Source organism: Gadus chalcogrammus, chromosome 9 (genome assembly GCF_026213295.1).
Source record: "Gadus chalcogrammus isolate NIFS_2021 chromosome 9, NIFS_Gcha_1.0, whole genome shotgun sequence".
In the NCBI taxonomy this organism is placed as follows: Eukaryota; Metazoa; Chordata; class Actinopteri; order Gadiformes; family Gadidae; genus Gadus; species Gadus chalcogrammus.
The window spans coordinates 16,613,946-16,636,764 of NC_079420.1; the positions used below are offsets into that span (position 1 = coordinate 16,613,946).

Sequence of the window (22,819 nt, forward strand, 5' to 3'; positions counted from 1 at the left end):
TCCGATTGCATCCTGAAATCAGAGTTGCCCGACATCTGTCTGTAAACAACTGCCAGTCCCCCTGTCTGTCGGGCCTGACATCCATCTCAGCAGACGAACTGACCAGGAATGAAGGCACGCACTACGGGAGAGAAGACATTGGCTGCATCTGGGTGGGCCTACGCCCTTGTGTGTAAAGGGAAAGAAGGGTGGAGCAGTAAATAGCATAGCATTGTTGATAATATGTTGGGACAGCTATAACCAAATGCAACCTTCTTCTTCTTCTATCATAAAGAAAAAAAACAGCCATGACCCCAGAATTAAGTTACATCACAATCCCCACTGCAGATTTCATGAAGCAACCCTGGAGAATTGTCAACCACATTCATGGTTTGGAGAGGGTTTTAGAAGAGGGTTTGTTTTTGTTACAGTCTATGGTTAAGAAACAGTTATCACTATGGAATAGCCTACTAATAAGGAAAGATTTGTACATGATTTTTTGAAAGACATCTTTATTGAAAATAACGTGTACAAATAACAAAGATCTATATTACAAATGAACAACACACATCTTACTATTATAATGCCTATGTTGATGTGTAAGCCACGTTTTCATCTTAAACAAAATAAGTACATTTCCAACACTTGCTGATCAATCCACAAATGCATGTGAATATCACATCAAACATTACATCCACCACATTTGACTCCTCATGATAACTCGCATTCCAGCAAGCATTTCCCATGAGCACCGCAGAGCATTCTGTGGATTCTATAAAACACTTTTGTTTTCAAGCAATGCTTGTAACCAGTTATCAGGATGGAATAGCCAAAAAACAAAGCCAAACAATTTTCACGTAGTGCAACTAAACGGGTTCACTGGGACCAGCTTTGCCATGTGTGTCACGAAGTTCCGGTTGATCCAATATGTCTGCTGCATCCTGTGCAACTCAAAGGGGTGACCACCAGGCCCTGGCTCAGGTCCAGCCCTTTCCCCTCCTTCTCCTTAACACACACACACACACACACACACACACACACACACACACACACACACACACACACACACACACACACACACACACACACACACACACACACACACACACACACACACACACACACACGTACGTTAGGGAGAAGCAAAAGTAAAAATAGTAAAGACAATTACTAACATGTTCCCTAATTATTATTTTTAAAGTAGCTTGTGTTGTATGCTTATAATAATTTTACCTTAAAAATATATATTAAGGTATTAAGATGAAGGTTGATGCTAGGCTATATTGAAAATTTATATTTGTTTGATCAAGCATTGATCAATAGTCACCTATTATATTGGATCTAGGTGACCACTTACTGCTCTGTAATCTAGAAACATCTCCTTGAAGGTCAAGAAGTCAGTGAAGCTGAGCAGCATGTCGAAGATATCCACAGGCACCTCTTCTTTATGTTGCCTGGAGAGGTGTGAGATGGTGGGACAAAGTCACCAATGAGAACAACAATCAATAGAAATACCCATTATCGGCCAGTGTGCCACTTAGTGCTTTGTTATCGAAAATACACCCTATACGTCCTGGAAGTGGGTGAGGTGTCATATACCCACATTCACTATATAAAGTGCCTTACAATATAAATGAAATTAAATGTACATTTATATTAATCATTCAGGATCAACAAAACGAGTACATAAAGATTTGACTTTCAGTCACACAATATTTCAAGCCGCACCATAAAAACCCTAGTCTATTCCAGAAAGAGGTTTTAATGGGAGCCTTACATCAGAAGGTGTGTGAAGGCAGTCATGTTGAAGCTAGGGATCCTCTCCATCAGCTGCTGCTCCAGGTGCTTCTCCAGCAGGTCCACCTGGAAACAAAATCCACCCTCGTCAGCGGGGGAAAACAACCCCTGACCGGAACCACTTATATTGTGGTGAACAAACAGTCAGCCAAGCTGATTACAGACCTAGATGACCTGTGTTCCTCAAACACGGGCGTGGGTCCTGAGTAAGAGCATGTGTGGACCTGCGGTGCCGTTGCGACAGTGGCGTACATACGTAATCGTTGAAGATGGGCGTGTAGCTGAGCTTGTTCTCGTCTGAGTCCTCAAACTCCATGTAGTGTTTTTCCATGAAGCTCCGCTGCAGCTGCTGGAACTCCCCCTCTGCGAACCACCAGAGACAAGGAGACCCTGTTCAGATCTGATACCTGGGGTCCACTTACATTGGCTGGAGTAAACTAGAGTGTTGCCAACAATACCAGCTGGCCACTATGGAAGACACCCATGCCCTTTAACTTGCAGTGGCAGCTGTTGTTTTACATTATTAAAGCACAGCCCACTGCTATTCATATTGACACCAATATGAGGCAAACAAGTAAAAGAGTATTTGTTTCTGAGGGGAGTGTGTACGCAGTGATGAATGTATTGAGGGATGTTGCGAGGAATGCAGTTGCATTAACCCAACACAAGGAATGTGTTCATGAACATCGCTGACCACCTCTATGAGGCATTCTGACTACTATCCATCTGATGTTTGCTAATAACAGCTGTGACCAACAGGGTGAAAGAGATTCATGTAACACCGGCTCTTGGCATTTATTTACAATTCGGAGTGAGAAATCTGACCCATGATGATGTCCTCTATCCTCCCTATGACGGCATCGAAGGCTGCGTCTGCTGCGGACGAACTGGAAGAGAAGGACAGACGCACTCGCATTTCCAAATGGTACATTCATTGACAATACATTGACTGTACATTTACCACAGCATACAGACAGAACAAGGCCGAATAGCCTACATATAACGAACGTCATGAAACGTAGGCCTACCTAGAAAGGGCAAAGTTTTCCTCGTCTTCTTCCACCATCTCAACCATGTTATCCTCAAAATCCAACAGATCTGAAATTAAGAGCAATTAAGTGAACATCAGAGCCTAGTCACAGCCGTGGAGAAGAGGGTTCACGTAAGACACTAGTAGGGGTCACTTTAACGAATAGCGGGACGACCTCTCTTCTTTCAACACAACAGAAGCTTTAATTCCCCAAACGTAAACATTCTTCATCGTGTTCACTAGCATACCTGCTAACGTTAGCAATGATGAAAGGCATTAAAGATGCCCTTCACCTTAGCCAGTATGTAGGTACTTTCAAAATATAGGGAAATTAAGTAACATCATTCACTTACCAAGTTCTTTGACATCCATTTTATCTTCTCCGCAATTTGAAAAGACGCCGTAGACTATTTACGCACAATACTGTTGCCAAGGAAACGGGTAAAGCATGTGCGTCCGTACTTTTTCCTCCGGGCGACAATCTTCTCCCAAAACGTTCCACAGCGTGTAGACAGCAGATTAACAAATCATATTTTTTAGATGTGTTTGATTGTATATCGTCATGTGATGCATTTTATTATCAATAATAAATACATTTGTAAAAAAAAAAATGATAATGATTAAATAGCCAACTTCTTTTCTTTTTCCATTTATAATACAGCATATTACAGTTCATAACATTGCATTACAAATTTCATGGGTTTATGTCATGAAATGCCATTTTTTCCACTTAAAATAAGGGCAATCCAGCAAATAGAACTTACAATTATTACAAATATCACAATCCAGGGAACAACAATTCTTTAATAAATCACATCTTTGGAAACCCAGGGCCAAAATATTCAATATAGATGTTTAAGTAAAACTCACAATTTCTTACAGTCTTGAATTAATATTTTCTGCCCCGGAGATGAATTGTATTTTTTTTCTTCCATGTTCAAGGTGCTCTGGGATGTACAAAGTGCTCAAAGAGCAAACAATAACCATGTGTTTTTCATTCTCAGAAATGCATATATATAGAAATCCCGCTAGTTGTTTGAATGGCTTTAGAAACCAATTACATGCAATATTGTAAGATTGGGAACCATTAACAATTGTTTGAGCTAAATGATTTGATTAAAGAAAAAATAAGCATTAAGAACTTTTCCCAGCTCTCAATTCAATAAAGCTTTTCACTTTTATAAAGTTATATATTTTTCTTCAATCATAATTGTGTTAATATAACATATTGGAAATCAAAAAAAGATATATCAACAATCGATATTCAGTCAAACCAGAGGTCTTTCAAGTAAACAACGCCGGGAGAGAATGAGGGAGGAGGCCGGGTAGAATATGAGAAAAATGAAGAGAAAGGACGAAGAACGAGAGAAAATGGCGAGACAGCAAATATTCTCAAGAGTATTAACATATTTTTTTCGGAATTCAGCATCATCCAATTCATAAGCTTGTAAATGCAGGTTGTTTTTAGTAATGTAGCATCAAATGGTATTATACTATATTCACTACGACTCAATGTAGACTGAGGCCTTTCGAGTCTACAGTGGGGCCTGTTAAAGCCCCTTTCACAGAGGTATTATCGTAGGACAAACGTTGTCTCTCAAAACACCAATCATGATTCTGCTCAGTTTAGGTACCTGGGCACGGTATTTGTGTGTAAAAGTGAAGATAATCCTGCTACACAAAAGGAGACAACCCAAAATTAGTAATATGAGCTTTGCCTCACCTATGATGACATCTCTGTGAAAGTGTCCATTGTTTTTACCATGGGGATATTTTATTTTTATTTTTAGTACCTTCATTTGTGTGATGCATTGACTGATGATATTGTGTATGGGTATGTAGAAGGAAAAATAGTCGAAAAAATCATTGGAAATTCACTATACTTAAACAGCTTACTTATTGGCAGATACAACACAGAATCCCGACGGCTCTTTGCTCTCATCAACTGAAAGCTCGCTGGCTGCCTATAGCCCACTACCTGTAGCCTACTGTAAACTAGCCAGGTGTCAACATCAAATTGCACAATTATTTAAAGCACATGGGACAGCAACATCACATGGGGTTTGTACAAATTACTTTCTTAATAAATTAGTGACCCCATTAAACTGTAGTCAATGCAAATTCGACATAATGGCAGACCGCACATTGACAAAGTTATAGTTCCAGGAGATATCATATAGATAACAAAGGTTTTGTTGTTAGGAGGCCTTTTCAGTTAATCATTATCAATGAATTAAAACATGTTGCCTAATCTCACCAGGCTGCCTGCAGGTAATATGTGTCTGACCATGACAAGCTGAAAGGACACAGAGAAATGCCAGAGCTGTGTTGGTTGGATGGTGTTTTCATACCAATTGTAGTTCCAGGAGATACCATGTAGATGACAGATGTTTTGTAAGGAGGCCTTTTCAATGGATTTGATTTCAGTGAAAGCCCATTTTCTTTGCAATAGTGTAGTAATCAAGTCTGTGACTGTGCTATGATTATATAATGATGATGAAATAATATAGTATTGCACCTTGGGTATCATTTCATCACTCACAGGCTCAACACAAACAGTGCGATCATCTAACCTACCGATTACGCAAGGCTTTCTGAAGGAAACGTTCTTAACTTTTAAGAACTTTTCTCAGGAATGACATGGAACACACACACACACACACACACACACACACACACACACACACACACACACACACACACACACACACACACACACACACACACACACACACACACACACACACACACACACACACCCCTTTTAAATCTGATGTAAAAACAGCGTAAATAGAAGTAGTCTATGAGCTGTTCATTCATTTAACGAAGGGGCTTCCAAGTGTATAAAAAAAAATCTTGCCATTTGTAATGTGATTGAATAAGCTCCTCCCATTCTTCCTTCTGGTTCCAGAACAATCAAGCAGGTGAATTGCGGACATCTTCCTCTCGCCAGCAGTGAGCTGGGGCAGTTCCAGAAAAGGCTCCAAGGTATCCACCCTTCCCAACGACCCTTGCTCGGGTTCTCCTGTCCTCCCCCAACCCGATGTCCCTCACCTGTGCCAGTCCCTTCCCATTCAAGCGTGGCCGTGCCCGGGGACCCGTGCCGGGGCCCCGGGGCGTGGAGGTGCGGGGCCCAGGGGGGGGCTGAGCGTGTCCTGGTGTGAGGCGTCAGGGGCTGTGTCAGGACACGTGTGCAATCAGTCTGACGCGGGTCTGGATGTCCTGGCGGCACAGCGGACAGGTCTCTAACTGTAAGGCACACTCCATGCATATACCACTGGGGAGGGAGACAGAGAGACACCATTAACACCAAGCAGATAGGATAGTACAGGGGTCTCCAACACAGCGCCCGCGGGCACCAGGTCGCCCCCAAGGACCGCATGAGGCACCCACAGGCCTGGTCTAAACATAGCACAATTCATCCAACAACTCTTTCCCACCTTTTTTAAGTCATTGATGATAATTATTGTGAGAAATCATCAACATGATCAGTGTCTACACATAGATGAGTATCATTAATCGTTAATAATAATATACAACTAAACGCAAACTGAGCAAATTTGTTATTTCAGAAGAGTGTATCAAACTGGGTGCCCTTCGTCTGACTCAGTGCCCATGAAGTAGCCCTCAGGTTCAAAAAGGTTGGTGGTGACCCCTGGGATAGTATTATTATGAATTGATCCGATTTATAGCAGAATGTACGCAGAATTTATACTTTTTGTCAATTACTTGATATTCTTATTTAGGTATGCATCTCTGTTAAATTCTTGTTACTGTCCTGTACTTATGCTGAAATAACATAAGCATAAACATAAACAAACATTTTATCTAGTCTTATAACAGCATGTTAGTTTGAGACAGAGACCACGCACACACACACACACACACACACACACACACACACGCACGCGCACATGCACACGCACGAGACGTACCCGTGTCCACAGGGGCGCAGCTCTGTGTCGGCCATGATGTCACAGCACAGCGTACAGCAGTTGTCCCGGATGCTCACCTGCTTTAGCAGGGCCAGGCGACGGTGTCTGGCGGAGGCAAGCACAATCCCAGCTCAGTGACACGGCAAACCAAACACACATCACACACCCATCGTTCACTTGGAAAACGGCTCTTCCTCCTGCATAATAATAATTAATAATAATTCATTATATTTATATAGCGCTTTTCAATGACCCAAAGACGCTTACAGAAGGGGGGGACCTAACTCACCACCACCAGTGTGTAGCACCCACTTGGGTGATGCACGGCAGCCAATCTGCGCCAGAACGCTCACCACACACCAGCTTGAGGTGGAGAGTGAGGGAATTGATGAGTCAGCCAATTGTACAGGAGGATTATTAGGGGGCCAGATTGAATGAGCCTGGTTGGGCCAGGACACCGGGGAAACCCCTACTCTTTGCGATAAGTGTCCTGGGATCTTTTATGACCACAGTGAGTCAGGACCTCGGTTTTACGTCTCCTCCGAAGGACGGCACCTTCCACAGCACAGTGTCCCCATCACTGCACTGGGGCATCGGGATTGATGAGTGAAGGGGCCAGAGGGAAGAGTGCCACCTGTTGGCCACCACCCGACACCACTTACAGCACCTGGTATTCCCAGGCGGTCTCCCATCCAAGTACTAACCAGGCCCGACCCTGCTTAGCTTCCGAGATCAGACGAGATCGGGCGTGTTCAGGGTGGTATGGCTGTCATAAGAGCCGTGTCTGTGTTGGAGGGGAGGGGGGGGGGGGGGTGCGGCGCAGGTCCTACCGGGGCAGGATGATCTTCTCGGTGGGCAAAAGGGAGGCAAAGTCGTTAAAGGTGCTGAACCGGACGGGGGGCGCGTGGCGGAACGGCTTGGCCCCAAAGTTGAACTCACACTGCTGGTAGGACATGAAGCTGGCCGCCGCAAAGAAGCCCGACCTGGGGAAGAAGAAGGGGAAGGAGATCAAGATCACTGTATACAACTGGTTTTCTCCAGTTTTTTACTCTGGAAAGTATGCATCTGTTTGACAGGCCCATACTTAGGGATGGGTATCGTTAAGATTTGAACGATACTACTCCTCCTAACGATACTCTTTGTTGATCCGGTACTTAAACTGTACTCTTATCAGTTATTTTAGAGAAAAAATAAAAATCTTCAGCAGCAACAGCTTACAATGTTTTGAATAGTTATTTTGGACTAGCCTGGCACGGCCCGCCTACGTACCTCCGCTCAATTATCCTTTCCCGCAAATCCATGTTCACATGGATTTGCGGTATATTCGCGGGTTTTCTGCAGACAATTTTTTTTCGGCTGTCCATTCAGCGAACAGAGGGAGTGGCTGAGAACAATGCCGTTGAGGTTGTGCGCTAGATTGAGTTGTAGTCAAACCGTAGCGATTGGTTATGGCAGATCCAGAGTGGAACTGGGCAGATCCAATAGTTTTAAACTCCAACAGACACCAGCCTTTAAGTGAGTTAACGTTTGTAAATGGAGAGTGGCCAGACTCAAATGCAAATGAAGTACAAGAGTCTGGTAGGACCAGGCTAATTTTGGACCCTATATTAATGAAATTGGAAATGTAGAATAAACAACAAAAAAAACAGCAAAAGAAAAGTCAGTGGCATAGAACATCAAAATGGGCTATGTATCCCCCTAGACTGGTCAGATTCTACAATGCTCAGCGTCTTTCAAAATTCGTTGCTAATGTGGCTGACGTTCAGAATTGTTTCCTCAGACCCGGAGGGCACATTCAAATCTCTATTTGTTTGATCATAAAACTCTTTCAAATGTTCATCTGCACTTTTGGCTTTAGCAGCAGCTACGTTGTTGTTATTGTTTTCAGAGGCCGCATGCCGGTTACAGTAAATACTCGGGTGCCGGTATACGTCGGGGAGCGTCGTTTAATATATCGGCAGAGGGAACGACGCTCACGTACATGTTCAGTAGCTTCAAACGGGTACCTTCAGTTCACTGTTAACAAATACAGGAGCACGTTCAATGAACACCGCTGCAGTGTGTGTGTACGTGCGTGCGTGCGTGCATGTGTCTGCATACGTGGCTGAGGAGAAGACTTGTTTTTCTGGGGGCAGTTGGTGACCATTCAAGGAAAAGATCATCTGCTTCTTGCTGAGGTCCAACAGGAACCCAACAGCATCACCTGAAACCAAGAAAAGAGGAAGAGAAACCCAAAGGATCAAAAACAAGCACGGGATTGGACTTGGGCTCGAAATACACCGTTACTGTCCCACCCAGAGGGCAACGCCATGGGCTGTTAGTGAACTGCAGGTAATTGTTTTAGTGGAGGAAATTTAAGCTGATTGGGTCCCAAACCCACGAATGGTGGCTGCGTGAAAGACACTTCAGATAACTGGGATAACTAGGATCTTGGTTTATAATATCCCGACGAGAAGACGGTTGGCTTTCAGTTAAAATTAAGTCGTGGCAGGATCTTCAATTGTTAAAAGGAAAGTAAAACACTCTGCCCCCTGTGTAAAAATGCTTTCAGGCTTTTCTCATTCTGGGCTAGGGCTTCTTCAGCTTTAGTAGGCGGAGGGCAGGTGTATCACATCAGCGCTAAATCAGCAGGTCACAGATATCAGCAGATATCATCCAACAAATTAAGGAAATTTAAAAGTTAACCTATAGGGGTAGTCATCTGATGCAAACAAATCTATGAGTGGTGTTAGGGTTTGGTTCTCCTTTAAGAGGTAATTGGAGTGAAAGTAGAACCCAGAATTAGATTTGACAGGTATGGTAATTTAATGACGTTATACCTTCCTTCCAGCAGGGGTGAGAGTGGGCTTTACTGCGGGCGTTGTACCAGATCAGCTGCCTGCAGCCATCGTATGCACACGAGTACTCATCGTCTCCTATCCCGTAACCCTCCTGTAGGACAAAAGACACCATAGAAAACTTTTCTTATACAAGAAAAACAACACGAAACCGACTCACATCGATAAATAATATGTAATTGAAGGTGCTTCAAAAAGGGTGGCAATGATGGATTGTTATAAATCACACAAATGCCATGCAAAAATAGGTCTATAATACTAGCTTCTAATGAAACAAGACGTAGGAATGATCTGCTAAGTGTACCTCATTTTTATAAAGACTTTACAAATGTCACAGAGACCAATGATGAGCCATCCTATCGGACAGCCGAGACGTAAAACAAATGGATGAATGTCTTGAGCGTACGTGGTTGAGGAACTTGCTGTCCTTGGTGGCCCAGCCGATCTGCATCACCCCGGAGGTGATGACCGTCACCTCGTAGTACCACACGCCAGAGTCCACGCAGAACGTACAGCGCACGCTCTCGAAGGACGCCGCGTCGCACCGCGCCTGCACGGCAGCGGGGGGGAGGAGGGAGGGGGCGATCGGAGGAGGAGGATCAAGAGAGAACAAAATCCATTTAGACGGATTTTAGAAACCGGAAAAAGCAGGGAGAATAAATCTAATTATGACCCCATTATTGGTACCCTCAATCTTATTAGGCTGTTTTCTTTTTAATAGTTTTAGCTTGGATAGTGTCCTCTAAGAAGACTTTTACTGCTGTTCTGGTTCCCATTTTGACAGAACGGCCACCATGGCCTTGTCTTTTAACTATTTAATCAAGGGCACTCACTGTATTATGGGTAATAGAAGTCCACCCACATATCTGGTTGCTATGCCAGACTGCTACACATTTACCCTTCTAGTCAGGTAGCAAAACATTTTTTACAATATAATTCATTAAATTTCATCACCCTCAGTATGCACAAGCAAACAATGAATGTTTGATTGAATAAAGAGCTCCATAAATGAGCAACAGAGCAGACTGCGGAGCACAAAAGCCCACCTCCAGGCCGGTAGGGGAGATCTTCAGGTACTCGCTGACGTCGTTGCTGTTCAGCATAGCGTTGATGTGCGTAAGGTTGACCTTCTCGTAGGTGAACTGTCGACTGTCCTTCAGGACTGGTTGGAGAGAGGCACAAGTCAATTTCTAGTCAAAATGGATGGGGCATTAAGGCCAACTCGTTGAAAACAAATTAAAGTCGTTAAACATCTATTTTTTTTCGTTACATTTAATACTTTGATTTGTACAGTACAAATTACACATTTTAATCAAAACACTCTAAACAAGGGCCTACATTCTATCAAGAAGCGTTACTCACAGAGGTTGTCCAGACTCCACTGGGAGCAGAATCCAACCTGTCTCTTCAGGTAATCAGACTGCTCCGCCCACAACTCCAGAACAGCGAGACGTTCACTGATACACGAATCACACACGGTCAGCTTGTTTTCACCTGGACACAGGAGGAGAACACATGGAGATCTGTGATACTCTGTGTACGAATTGTAATCGATGTATGTTCCCGAGAACATAATAGACTTTGTATTTGTAACAAAACGTCACCCAAGGCCCTCAAACATCAAAGACAGAATCACCCACCATTACACTAACCCTGTACTTTCACACACATAGCATGTGCTAATCAACAAAGGGGCAGGATAGTGAAGTGGCAATGGTGTCGGAAAAGAGTGGTGCTCTCTCAAGTCAGGTGCTGACTTGAAATTGTATATGAAACCAGCACAAAAAGAAAAGACCTAACAACCTCAAATACGGCAGTCCACTGTGTCAAGTGTTTTAACTTACTGGTCTGGGAGAACTTCTCCAAAGCAATGAGAGCAAACAGCATGACTGTAGGGTGGGCCTCAGAGCTCTGGAAAACCAAACAGAAGGCAAGAGTGAAGGGACAAAAAGGCTAGTGCTTTCGCTATACTATGGAAGTTGTCATACCGAATATAGAAGTTGAGAGTACCATGTCATGCGGAATGTAGAAGTTGAGAGTGCCTACAAAGCTTTAATCACTCATTAATAGTGAAACTAATAATAAAATGTATTAAGTGTGTATAGATTAATTGCCTTTCCTTCAATTTAGAAAAATCACACAAAAAAAATTCATGGAATACAACAGTTTTACATAACCATATAATTGCTTGTTGCAATTACCTAAATCAATGAACAAACTAACAAAAGGTTTTCTCTGGGTGAGGCTCACAGCCTGAGTCACTATGGTAACTGAACACTGAATTGTAGTACTTGAAACCAAAAAATTCAGGCATTCCCTGAATTCTGACTTAACATATCTGGTTAACCTGGAAATGCAGCTTCTTGTTACCGTGTTCTGTTTTTGAAGGACTTATTTGAGGGGCAGATGAAAAAAAGTAACGATTTCTTCACTTGTAGAGGTTGTTTGAATCATCGTTTCCTTTTCAACACTACAACACTACACTAGGCTAATACTAATACACTAATGCAGTCAGTAAAAGTGATTGAGTGGTAAAGATGCTCACCAGGCTCTCCAGAAGATATTCAAGAGTTCCAGGGCTCAATAGTCCGATACTAGCGGGTCCTAAGAGAAGGAATAACATGACATTCTTAAAGAAAGGGTGGGTCCATCAAACATCAAGCCACCATTTCAAAACGCATTACTATTCTAAACAGAGAATTCTTCATTATTTTTGGTGATGTGCTTATAATGCCACTTGTGATGCACTGCCGGCGCAATTATATGATCAGCTTCTTCTGGCTGGGTTGTCTACAAGTCGGGTTACTTGTCAGCGGCACATCACAGGTGGCCTAATAATCTCAGCGCCGAAAATAGTGAACTCGTTTTTAAAGATCCCATATCATGTTTTTTTAGGGTTAATAATTATATTTGGGGGTACTACTAGAATATGGGTACATGCCTGTATGTAAGAAATTCCACTTATTATTCTCACAATGTATGTAATTTATGCAAAACCAATTTCAGCGTCTTTCAAAAACGTGTTGCATTAGGCATGATATCTCCCCTTTAATAAGAGACTATTCGGAACACATTAGAAATCTTTGGAACGTACTCAAGTGTGTTCACCTTACAGGAACAGGAGCTAGGCAACTGTAACTCTGCAATTCAATGGAAGCTAACCCTAACCCAGTGCGCTCCCCTTCTTATATATAGCAAACAAGTGGATGACAAGAGTACTGCAGCCTTCGAGCCGTTGAGCTACACTGTGGCTAGCAGAGGGCTGCTTGAGAATCTATTGAGAATCTATTTCAGTACGACGACTGTAATATTATCTTGTAGCGAACTTGACCATTGCATCTGAAAGTACTCCAGGCTCTGTCATTATCTAGAGAAGCCAAGCCAAATCCCACAAAGTCAGCTAATTCCCCCGATCTGGAGCTTGGCATGCTTTGCATGTGCCTGCGTGTCCACGTTGGTGAGCTGTAAACACCACAAACCATTTGGAGGAGCTGTGAGGTCCAGGGAATGTCAGTGTGTCCAGTCATGTGTTAGTATGCGTGTGTGGTCATGTGCTCATGTGGTGTGTTTGTGCGTCTGGTCATGTGCCTGTGAGCGCCTGGGGAAAGGTGCGTGTGCGCGTATGTGTGCATGTCGTACCAGCCAGTTTCTCTGCCAGGCAGCCCAGGACAGCGGTGGTGTTCCTGTGTTTCGCTGGGCTAAGAGCGTCCTGACGCGCCACAGTTGAACTCAGACTCAACATGTCTGAGAGCTTCTGGAGAGCATCCTACAAACAGAGACCACATTAAGAATCTGAGGTCGTCTACGGCACAGAAACACACAAGTTTGTCTGCCCCATGAATCAACCGGACACCTCTTTGTATCACTCTTTAATCCTTCATTACTATCTCTACAAAAGGTGCACACCTTGGTGGGTAAGGGGCACTCGTCGAGCAGGAGGGTGATCACAGCAGGACCCAGGGGATCGTCCAATGGAATCACTCGGATTAGAGACTGCACAACCTCCAGCCAGCCGTCGTCTGGAGAGACATTATTACATCGGATGGGTCAGAAATGAGCCGGGAGACGCCTAAACCATAATTCATACAGAGGCGCACACATTCAACTAGAAAAATATATTCTCCCAGAGAATAACCACCAACACATAACAATTGTATAATAGTATATCTATTCTAGTCTTTAGTCATTTTTGCCGCTAGGGTTCTCTTAATCAAACAATAACAAAGGATGTGGTTTGATGATGCAGTGAAGCAACGTGGGAACATAGGAGTTGTTGTTTTCACTACCAATGGCCGTTGAAAATCGAAATGAAGTAAATTACGCAAAAATCATGTTCACAGTCAAGTTAACTTATTCACCTCACGTCAAGTGAGGTTAACGTGCTCGCCCACCATTAGATGAATAGTACCCACGGCTATATATTATGATTTCTGGGTTAGACAAGCAAGGTTATGCATGGTCAAAACAATCATACAAAAAAAACATGAGCATGTTGAACATTGTTGTAATTTTATAACATTACCATAGAAATTACTTGTTTGACAGAATTAGATTCAACTTGTGGATGTAGCTGACGAGGGGGGGTTGACAAGGTTGTCGTTTTTTTGTTAAGCTGGAAAGATCTTGGATATTCAACAGATATTCACGTTCTGAATTACATTGATGTAACCCGGAGAACGAAGGTCGAGATCTCCGCTATATATCTATCCATCTATCTATCTATCTCAATACACACAGACACACACACTCCTGCAAAGGAGTCGGGAGAAGCACTTGTTTCGTCAATATTTCTACACAAAAAGGATAACGGAATTTCCCGGTAGTTAAATAGCATATTATGCTATTTAACTTCCGGGGAAACACTTCCGTTATCCGTTATCCAAACAAATCCGTTATCCAGTAGAGACCTTTATTGAGAAGATAGACCAATAGCGATCAAGCTTACTACAATGTGTCACTTTAATAACTGGCTCATGCCAGCAACCAAGTGAATGCAGTGTTTTAATGTATTGCACAATACAGACTTAACTTGGATGGGTCCTTTTCTATTTAATTTTTGTATCGGCCAGAGACAACGCCAACAACGATCAATGATGGTTCCCATAAATTTTCTTATTTCATTGTAGAGCTGTGCGCAACACATTGATTTGCTACCTCTCTCTCCCTCTCCCTCTCCCCAGCACACCATCCCTGAATAGCACCTCCTCTCTGTGCACACTCTGAATCAAGACAATCGCAGGAGGAAGGTTTGTTGTTGGCTTTTCCCCGCAGAGAAGACGGCTGGCCATATTCATTAAAAGAATCAATCCCGAGTTCACGATCAGTATTAGGCTTGGCATCGCCAGAATGGAACCTCTCTGATCATTTCAAAGTGGCGTCCCCAATCGGCGCCGACAAAAATGCCTCTGGATGCAACGGGATAGGCCTACAACCAATCATAGCAGCAAAGTGGGTGCCGCTTCATTGAGCGACAAAAACACTTTCTTCTCAACAAATGCAACTAGTGCAATCATTTGTTATTCTTTTAGTGTTACTCTACCGACCAGTTTGTCCAGAACAGTTTTGATAGCAGATTCAACAGACTGTCAACAGCAATCTTTGTTGTTGTTGAAAATGACTCCACGGCACAGTCATCGTTATTATCGCGCATCATATTAGATAAATAGTCGTGGTTGGTCGCTCTATCTCGTACCGGGAAGACATGTTTTGTATGGGGAGGGGAGCCAGATCTTATCTGCAGAGCAAATGAATCACGGTATTATAAACAGCCTAGTTCATGCCATGCAGGACATGCAGTTCTTTACCTTCTTTTAATTGTTGTAGAGCTAGCGGGATCCACTACTAAACAGAACCGTATCACTTTCAATCCATTGGGAACAAATTGAAACGCTAGATGTCTCCAGTTGAATTGCATATTAGTTAGGCTATTATTTAGTGAAGGTAAAATCTATTCAGTAATTCCATTGTAGAAATAATGAGAAAATTATGAATTTATAGGGCGGAGCACTGCTGCCTGAACGGTGATCACATCGCTGTTATTCAGAGCGTGAATATCTTTTGAATAACAACTCCCAGTATCCAACATTACTGCTTGTGCTCACATGCATAATATCAATGGGATGCTTACCCACATACACAAACACGCTACTACCTGTCATATTGGAACACAGGTTTGTTTAACATATCACAATCAAAACACTCACTTCCAAGAGTTTCCCGGGTAGTAAATTAATTGACAGGTTTACCATTATATGCCAACACACATCTTTCTCACCTGTTTCTGCCATCTCATGCAAGGTGATCATGGAGTAGGGGGGCTCTTGTTCACTACAAAACAAGACACAAGAGAATATAAGGATAATATGGGCTTTGTATTGCACTCACATACAGTAACATTCATGGCAGTATTTTAGCTATCCATAGTTTGTGGCATGTTATAAGCAATTTATAATTGTCATATATATCATATGTATATAATGATAAAAAATAAAATAAGTATATATATATATGTCATATATCTCATTTATATTATGTTCTTTGTGAGGGAGACTTTTAAGGGGCTTTATCGACTAGAAGATACCATTATTGTTGTGAGCTATCAGAACCAATGTAATCTGAGAAGTATAACCACTTAGAGCATATTCCTATTTAGGTGCTTTCCTGGAATCATTACATAGCCTAATTGATACTTAAACTGTCCAGACAAGTTCAGGCAATTCAAAATTACAATACAAATAACGATGACGATGCTTGGGCAAAGAATATACCGTAAACATCCAACACTTTCATCAGCTAGGACAACATAAAGTATTTAATGTTACTGTGGACAAGCAACATTACGTTCACACATTTATCAATTGGCTGATGATATATTAAAAACATCTTAAGTATTTATGTTTATTTTGCTAGTTGTGTTATATTCTAAGAACTTTGACGTCTCTGACTTGAGATAAGCAACAGTTAACAAAATATTTCCTCTGGGATCAATAAATTAATCTGTATCTGTTCAACATCAACTTTCCGTGTAAAATCAAGAATCACATTTCTAGGAAATAGCTGCTTTGAGCCGAATCATCAAACCTAATGCACTTAAACAGCCCATGAGTAAAAGTCGCTCATGTCAGAATCTTAAAGGAGAATACTACAGGGATTATGGGCTGCAAGACAAAACAACTCGAAATTGTGACAGTTGTTATGATACTAGTTCTGGACTTACTTGTCCACAAGAGTCCTGATGACAGAGAGTGTATCCAGCACCAGCCCGTCTACATTCTGTTTCTTCCGTCTTGGCTCATGGGGTCCCCGCCCGCGGCGCGGTGGTCTCACCGGGTCTCTCGGCCGGCTGCTTCTGGTCTCGTTAGTGTCTACGGTGGCTCCCGTTCCCTGATCCACCCGGCGGGTCTGCCCTCGGACGGCCCTCGATGAGCCGTGGTAGTGGTCCTCCAAGTCACTGTCCTCTCGGCACACACAGCTGTTACCCATAGTTACTGTGCCGGAGACGGCCCTGGCGAGGGTCTCCCAGAATGAACGAGGGGGTTTGGAGGAGGAAAGGAAGAGCAGAACCTGCACAAGGCTCCTGCAGGCACAGAAAGTGATCCAAGCTGCTACTATCATATCATTTGGAGCGCATGGTTTTGTGGGAGTCTTGTCCCAATCGACCAGGTGGGATCAGTGGCGCTGATCATAGCGTGGCCTAGCGACGGGGAAGCCAAATTCTTTACTCCTTTCAATACTCGTTATGGTTGGTTAAATGGGCTGTGACAAGTTGCAGGAATGCAATTGAGAGAGCTCTAGATATTATAGATGTTACCGACACAGGGTCCAACTTTCCCCACCGTCTCCCACACCTGAGAATAAGAGAGAGAACCATGAAAATGTTATCAAAAAGGTACACCACCTTCATTTTGCTCAAAGTACGAGTTCTGCGTTGTCCACACTTAACTGTAGACATCTATAACAATATAGCCAACTCATCGTGTTCACATATTTGATCTTTTAAAGACCTCCTAAGTAAATCTTGCTTTTTTCATCCTGTCACAGTACTGGGAAAGCTGTACCTAATACTGAACATCATATGGAATGAGGTAATGCATTAATCACATAACTATTGACACTTCCATCATTAATGTAGGATGCTAACTATACTTATTTTTTGTCGAGGACAGTCAGATCTCTTCAATGGCTAATAACATAACATGAACACCGCTACGGTATAATGATTGCAGTAAGTATGATTAGAAAAACGCTAGGTTATTTAGATGGTAAGCTATTTAGCCACCCACAAAGCTTGTAAAGTGAAAGAGGCGTGTAAGCAGAAATCAAATATCAGTCCCACCTTACACCCGGGCTTATTATTACGTTAACACAAATAATGCAAAAAACATATTTGCCTAAAACCATTACTTACTTGAGATATACGTGTTCAAACGAAATCCATCAAGAGGTGTAGCTTGAAGCAGCCCACAATGTATAATGTAGGGTTCAGCAGACTCTTGGTTATGATGTTAGCAAGCTATACAAGTTAGCTAGGATTGGTAGCAATTTTCAACGCGTAACGATTTAACAACGGACTATTCAGTCATCATTTTTGTAATTTCGTACAATTCAAATATTTGTGACTATGTACGCTTCGATATGAATACACAATAATAATTTCATTTGACGGTAGCAAGCGTTTCGTATACACACAAACACACACTATAAGGCTAGCGGCGCAAGCTAAGTTCCCTAGCTTTAGCTCCAGTAGGATGTGGATGCGGAGGCTGGGCGGCTGACGACTAGGGGTGTAACGTTACTGTTCTCCAAACAAATACCATACAAAGGAGTCAGTACCACAACTGTTGCATCGAGGCTTTGTGGTGGAGCTGATCACAATCACATGAGTTGGCAATTTGTACTTGTAGGGCAAATGTGTTTGTATTTTTTTTTATGTATTTACTGTAACTGTAACATTTTATTTGTCAGTTTCAACCGTTATTATGTTGATAAATAAAATGGTAGTTATTTAAGGCCTAGCCTACTTTGCATATCATTAATGTCAATATTCATGGGTCGGTACATTTCTGAGAATCAGATGCAAATGTATTTTTGCAGCCTTTGTTTGTATGTTTTATTTTAATTACATCAGTCAGACTTTGACTCTAGAAGGAGATATCTTGAAATCATTTTACACCAAGCAATTAAAAAAAACTAGATCTAATGAAAAAGTGCACGATGATGTCGTTAGTTATGAATAGATTAAAAACACATTTGAGGTTTAGAAAGAGGAAATGGCAGTAATCTGAAACTAATGAAACCTGATGTATTCAGACATGTTTATTGATAGCTATGTTGTTCCATACATTTTGTCAGAATCATAACTTGATGAGATTACACCAAGACTGTTTACCTAATGCCTGCAATAGGCGGCAGTGCTAAAGGAATAGACCCAAGCATATCTGCTGATGAAACGTCATAGGCTGATATACAGTAGATTAACATTTTCTTATAAATCTTGGTAAGCAGAAACAGCTCAAAATATTAGATGTATAGCCCAAAATAAGAGTATTCAACATTGTGCAGGTTTACAATGGTTAAGGGTAGGCCTATAGTTTTCAACACGGCAAAAACGAATTACAAGATAATGCATTCTGTATCTGTTAATAGTTTTCAAACTAGTTCTCGAATGCATAGCTACAACTTAGGTCAATCATGTACCCGGCTTCTGTCCAGAGAGGTGTTGAAGCAGTTGTCACGATACATGCCGCATTTCCCAAGGTCTCTGGAGAAGGTCTGTGTCAGAGGATGGTAGGTGCACGGAGAGCTCTCAGAGGTCGGCCGCAGCGCCCCGTACTCGCTCGAGGTGGTTTTGAACCAGGGACTGAAGCCTTGCCTCGCCGGAGACGTTGTGGTATTCTCCGAAATCATGCACGAAAAAACGGGATTTCCTGCATTGAAGCATGCTGGTGCTTGGTTACTGTCTCCCTGGTGGTCTTCAACAGATGACATTCCTGGCAGTGTCGATTCAATTAAGAAAAAAGCTTGAATTAAACTTGATACAATATTGTTTTTGACAGGGACTTTAGCCTCAAACATATGTGGCGTTCACTGCCTATAGCACCAAACACATCTCTCGTCAAGTCAGCAACTAAATATGTTTTTAGACTATATAGTTCTTCCCAATGATTGACTGAATAACTCAATAAAATGCACGCTGCTGGCTTAACTTTTTAACATACTGCTGTAAAGCTTTCTGCGTACATATTCATTACCTTGATTCCAACCGCAACGTCAGGCTGGTGTTTACATAAACTCTGACACTAGCAACCAGTCCCTAGTTACTATGGAGTCAGTTACTAGGCAACCAGCGTTCTACAAAAACAGCGTCCCTACAACGTTGGCTGCTATTGGTCGGCAAGCATTAGAGCACATGAAGGCGGGTTCCTATGACGTACATATACCGCGACTGGAAACCGCGACTTTTGGTTGAAAAAAGTGATGGGCAACTTCAGCTGATCTACCTTTCTCTGACAGACGACACATTATAAAAACCTTGATATAATTAATGTATAAAGTCACATTGTAATAAGATAAGTAGCGAACTTTGGAGGATGGACAGTGAATTTCAACGAGATGGAAGGGTCCTAGACCTCACCGATGATGCTTGGAGAGAAGACCGATTGCCGTACGAAGATGTCACTATCCCTCTGGTAGTTATTTATTGAAATGATTTGTAATGCAAACGTAATATTACTAACCAATGTGCTTGTTATGATGTTAAGTAACACTTTTTGGTAGGCCTTCGTGTATTAATTGATAGGATAATGCTGAAATGGTCCTTGTTCCGCAACAGAGTGAACTGCCCGAGGCTGAACAGGATAATGGCGGATCAACAGAGTCTGTGAAAGAACAAGAGATGAAATGGACGGACCTGGCCCTTCAAAGCCTACACGAAAACACCCACAACACTGGAACGTAAACGGACTATGTGTCACTTCTTGTCTGGTCTCTATAGCATGCCACCTACAGACATGCTCTTTACACTGGGTTACCAGAAATGTCAATAAGTCATTTATTGTATCCTTGAAAGCACATTAAATAAATCAAATGTCAACACCACAAAGCCGACCTCTTTTTCAATCATATCAAAAAAACTAAATGGGCACTATTGTCTGTACTGATTTGAATCATAGAACAGTAGTGTTTTACATTGTTAAAAATAAAGTCAGAATGCATGAGTCTAAACGCAATCTTGATCAGAAAACTATACTAATTTCCTAGTTCGTAATCCAGGCAAAAATGTATAATGTGTATTAAACAATGTCACATTGGATTGAGAACATAAGCAAAGCAAAAAATAAGGGGAGGGCTTAAAATAAGTATTTTTTATTAAGACGGACTGATTGGGTGGGATACAATAAACCCTGCACTTGGTTTAGTACAACAATATATTTACTTAGATTCATAGCCTTAAAGTAAATCATAATTTAAACAATCATGATAAAGAATTTCCATTACTGCAAATCAATGACATGTAGCTCACGTGTTCTATAAAAAACATCCCTAAAATTCACTTTAGTTAGTTTGGTTTATTAAAATGAACTCCAGAGTTGTTATTCTAGAGTTTTCTGGAGGAATTCAACCAGGAGATGTTGTGGGAAGCCAAAGTCCATCTGGATCAACACAAATCCCTAGCACACAAAGAAGGGGAGAAGAGGTGTTCTTCATGACAATATTTGAACGGTATGAATATTTTTTTATTTTTAAGTTCAAAGTTCAAGTAGCTGTTAATAAATCATTTCCAACTCACGTTCTGAGGAAGCACTTCAGGGTTCACAATATCAAACAAGTTGGCCCCCTGCTTGTCCAACAGCCTTGTCAGCTCAGGCTCCAGAACTAGAGCACACAGCACAGACACAAACAGTACCAACATCAACAAACTATAGAGTTTGGTCATATATTAAAAAAAAAGGCTCAGGATCTTACCAGACAAGATCTTTGGGATGCCAATCTTCTCCACAGCCTCTCTTAAGTACTCTTGCTGCACTGCATCTAGCAGCTAGACAGGAAGGGTTTGGTTTCATAAAAAGGAAACAGTAACAAAACAATCAAGAGGGTATCGTGTTGAATAACCACGGTAGACGCATTAAAAACACCCAAACAAAACAAAGAAACAATGAAACATTGTGTACCTGTTGGTTCTGTTGAAGCTCTGCCTTCAGTATAGTGATTCTAAAGGAAACAAGGTATCAACGAAGAACTTACACAAGGGCAAACACAAGGAACAAAAACAATGCTTCAAAATGTGGTTTTACAGGTATTTAAGTAGATAAAAGCCTTGGGGAGTGGTCTTACTCAGAGGCGTTACCATGGAGAAATAGCTTTTTTTCAGAGTATGAAGCGGTGACCACCACTTCGACCCCCTTAATCAAACAGAGAAAAAGTTTACATACACAATGATTCTTCGTCTCCTCTAAAACAGAATCCAAAATCATTACTATAATGGATGCACCAGTAACACTTTTCCCACAGCGAATGGCATTAACGTTGTGTGTATATTGATAAGCAAAAGAACATGCGTATTGGCTGATATCCCAGGCTGATCCTTTTCAATTATTTGTTCTAATATTCTAGATTGAGGCCATTCCTATGGGGTTAAATCATGTGTAATATTTACACTCCCCTCGGAGCTATCCAACATGGATCTATGCGAAAGAGCATCAGTTGTTAGGGATACATATTATGAGCCTGGCGCATCCCTAATTCCCCTGGAGGTGTCTTCACCATTTGGAAGTAGAGAGTGGGTGTGAGAGGATTTCCACATTGGAGCATCCCAGACACCTCAGTCTGGACACTGGTACCACTGGGAGAGGTTTTCAGCAATGGGATGGAGAAGCTCCACACACTGAGTACTGGAGGAACACTCTCCCCCAGACACTGGAATGCACACACAAACACACACACCCACACACACACACACACACACACACACACACACACACACACACACACACACACACACACACACACACACACACACACACACACACACACACACACACACACACACACACACGCACATACACACGCACACGCACACACACACAAATTCTCCTGTTATACATGTATAATGAATGTTTTACACAGCATTCTGGTTGATGCAAATGAGAGTATACAGAATATCACCTGCTCTATAAATGCAGGTGCTGGACTGACAAGCTCCTTCTTAAACAGCTCCTGGAACAAAATAGATATGCATAAAG

At 42.0% G+C, this 22,819-nt stretch overlaps 4 protein-coding genes and 1 non-coding gene across 5 annotated transcripts in view; 1 reads left to right on the plus strand and 4 right to left on the minus strand.

Annotated features, from left to right (window-relative positions):
* Window positions 1-462: 462 nt before the first annotated feature.
* Window positions 463-3,266, minus strand: arl2bp (ADP-ribosylation factor-like 2 binding protein). Its single transcript, XM_056598441.1, has 7 exons — window positions 3,160-3,266; window positions 2,805-2,874; window positions 2,602-2,663; window positions 2,033-2,139; window positions 1,757-1,842; window positions 1,337-1,433; window positions 463-984 (listed from the first exon to the last, which is right to left on the minus strand). Exons 1-7 carry the CDS (start codon window positions 3,176-3,178, stop codon window positions 883-885), a joined length of 543 nt encoding a protein of 180 aa, XP_056454416.1. The 5' UTR covers window positions 3,179-3,266; the 3' UTR covers window positions 463-882.
* An 85-nt stretch (window positions 3,267-3,351) lies between these two features.
* Window positions 3,352-18,437, minus strand: rspry1 (ring finger and SPRY domain containing 1). Its single transcript, XM_056598440.1, has 15 exons — window positions 17,986-18,437; window positions 16,795-17,425; window positions 15,853-15,905; window positions 13,485-13,597; window positions 13,218-13,344; window positions 12,124-12,182; window positions 11,423-11,489; window positions 10,941-11,072; window positions 10,625-10,740; window positions 9,985-10,128; window positions 9,561-9,672; window positions 8,842-8,944; window positions 7,572-7,724; window positions 6,742-6,846; window positions 3,352-6,083 (listed from the first exon to the last, which is right to left on the minus strand). The coding sequence occupies exons 2-15, from the start codon at window positions 17,190-17,192 to the stop codon at window positions 5,987-5,989; spliced, it is 1,779 nt and encodes a 592-aa protein (XP_056454415.1). The 5' UTR covers window positions 17,193-17,425; window positions 17,986-18,437; the 3' UTR covers window positions 3,352-5,986.
* Window positions 7,397-7,515, minus strand: LOC130389856 (5S ribosomal RNA). The gene has a single exon (XR_008896642.1). It is a non-coding gene; the product is annotated as a 5S ribosomal RNA (ribosomal RNA).
* A 1,568-nt stretch (window positions 18,438-20,005) lies between the features above and the next one.
* anapc13 (anaphase promoting complex subunit 13) lies at window positions 20,006-20,694 on the plus strand. Its single transcript, XM_056599369.1, has 2 exons — window positions 20,006-20,266; window positions 20,410-20,694. The coding sequence occupies exons 1-2, from the start codon at window positions 20,168-20,170 to the stop codon at window positions 20,533-20,535; spliced, it is 225 nt and encodes a 74-aa protein (XP_056455344.1). The 5' UTR covers window positions 20,006-20,167; the 3' UTR covers window positions 20,536-20,694.
* Window positions 20,695-20,890: 196 nt separating this feature from the next.
* Window positions 20,891-22,819, minus strand: part of cetp (cholesteryl ester transfer protein, plasma) — a 5,495-nt gene continuing 3,566 nt past the window's right edge. Inside the window, exons 11-17 of the mRNA XM_056599368.1 lie at window positions 22,743-22,793; window positions 22,341-22,493; window positions 21,912-21,979; window positions 21,749-21,788; window positions 21,543-21,615; window positions 21,367-21,452; window positions 20,891-21,247 (exon numbers count right to left, since the gene is read on the minus strand). Of these exons, the coding sequence (XP_056455343.1) occupies window positions 21,170-21,247; window positions 21,367-21,452; window positions 21,543-21,615; window positions 21,749-21,788; window positions 21,912-21,979; window positions 22,341-22,493; window positions 22,743-22,793 (549 nt within the window). The 3' untranslated portion in view covers window positions 20,891-21,169. The remainder of the gene's footprint in view (window positions 21,248-21,366; window positions 21,453-21,542; window positions 21,616-21,748; window positions 21,789-21,911; window positions 21,980-22,340; window positions 22,494-22,742; window positions 22,794-22,819) is intronic.

Bases quoted from the DNA above. Each gene is read 5' to 3' on its own strand.
- arl2bp (XM_056598441.1), bottom strand. The intron at 2,664-2,804 runs GTAGGCCTACGT...CTTCTCTTCCAG, and splicing joins GAAAACTTTGCCCTTTCTAG to TTCGTCCGCAGCAGACGCAG. The intron at 2,140-2,601 runs GTCAGATTTCTC...GGTGGTTCGCAG, and splicing joins GATAGAGGACATCATCATGG to AGGGGGAGTTCCAGCAGCTG.
- rspry1 (XM_056598440.1), bottom strand. From the start codon at position 17,192: ATGATAGTAGCAGCTTGGATCACTTTCTGTGCCTGCAGGAGCCTTGTG. The intron at 13,598-15,852 runs GTGAGAAAGATG...ATGTCTCTCCAG, and splicing joins GCATGAGATGGCAGAAACAG to ACGACGGCTGGCTGGAGGTT. The intron at 13,345-13,484 runs GTGTGCACCTTT...CTCTGTTTGTAG, and splicing joins AGTGCCCCTTACCCACCAAG to GATGCTCTCCAGAAGCTCTC.
- anapc13 (XM_056599369.1), top strand. From the start codon at position 20,168: ATGGACAGTGAATTTCAACGAGATGGAAGGGTCCTAGACCTCACCGAT. The intron at 20,267-20,409 runs GTAGTTATTTAT...GTTCCGCAACAG, and splicing joins AAGATGTCACTATCCCTCTG to AGTGAACTGCCCGAGGCTGA.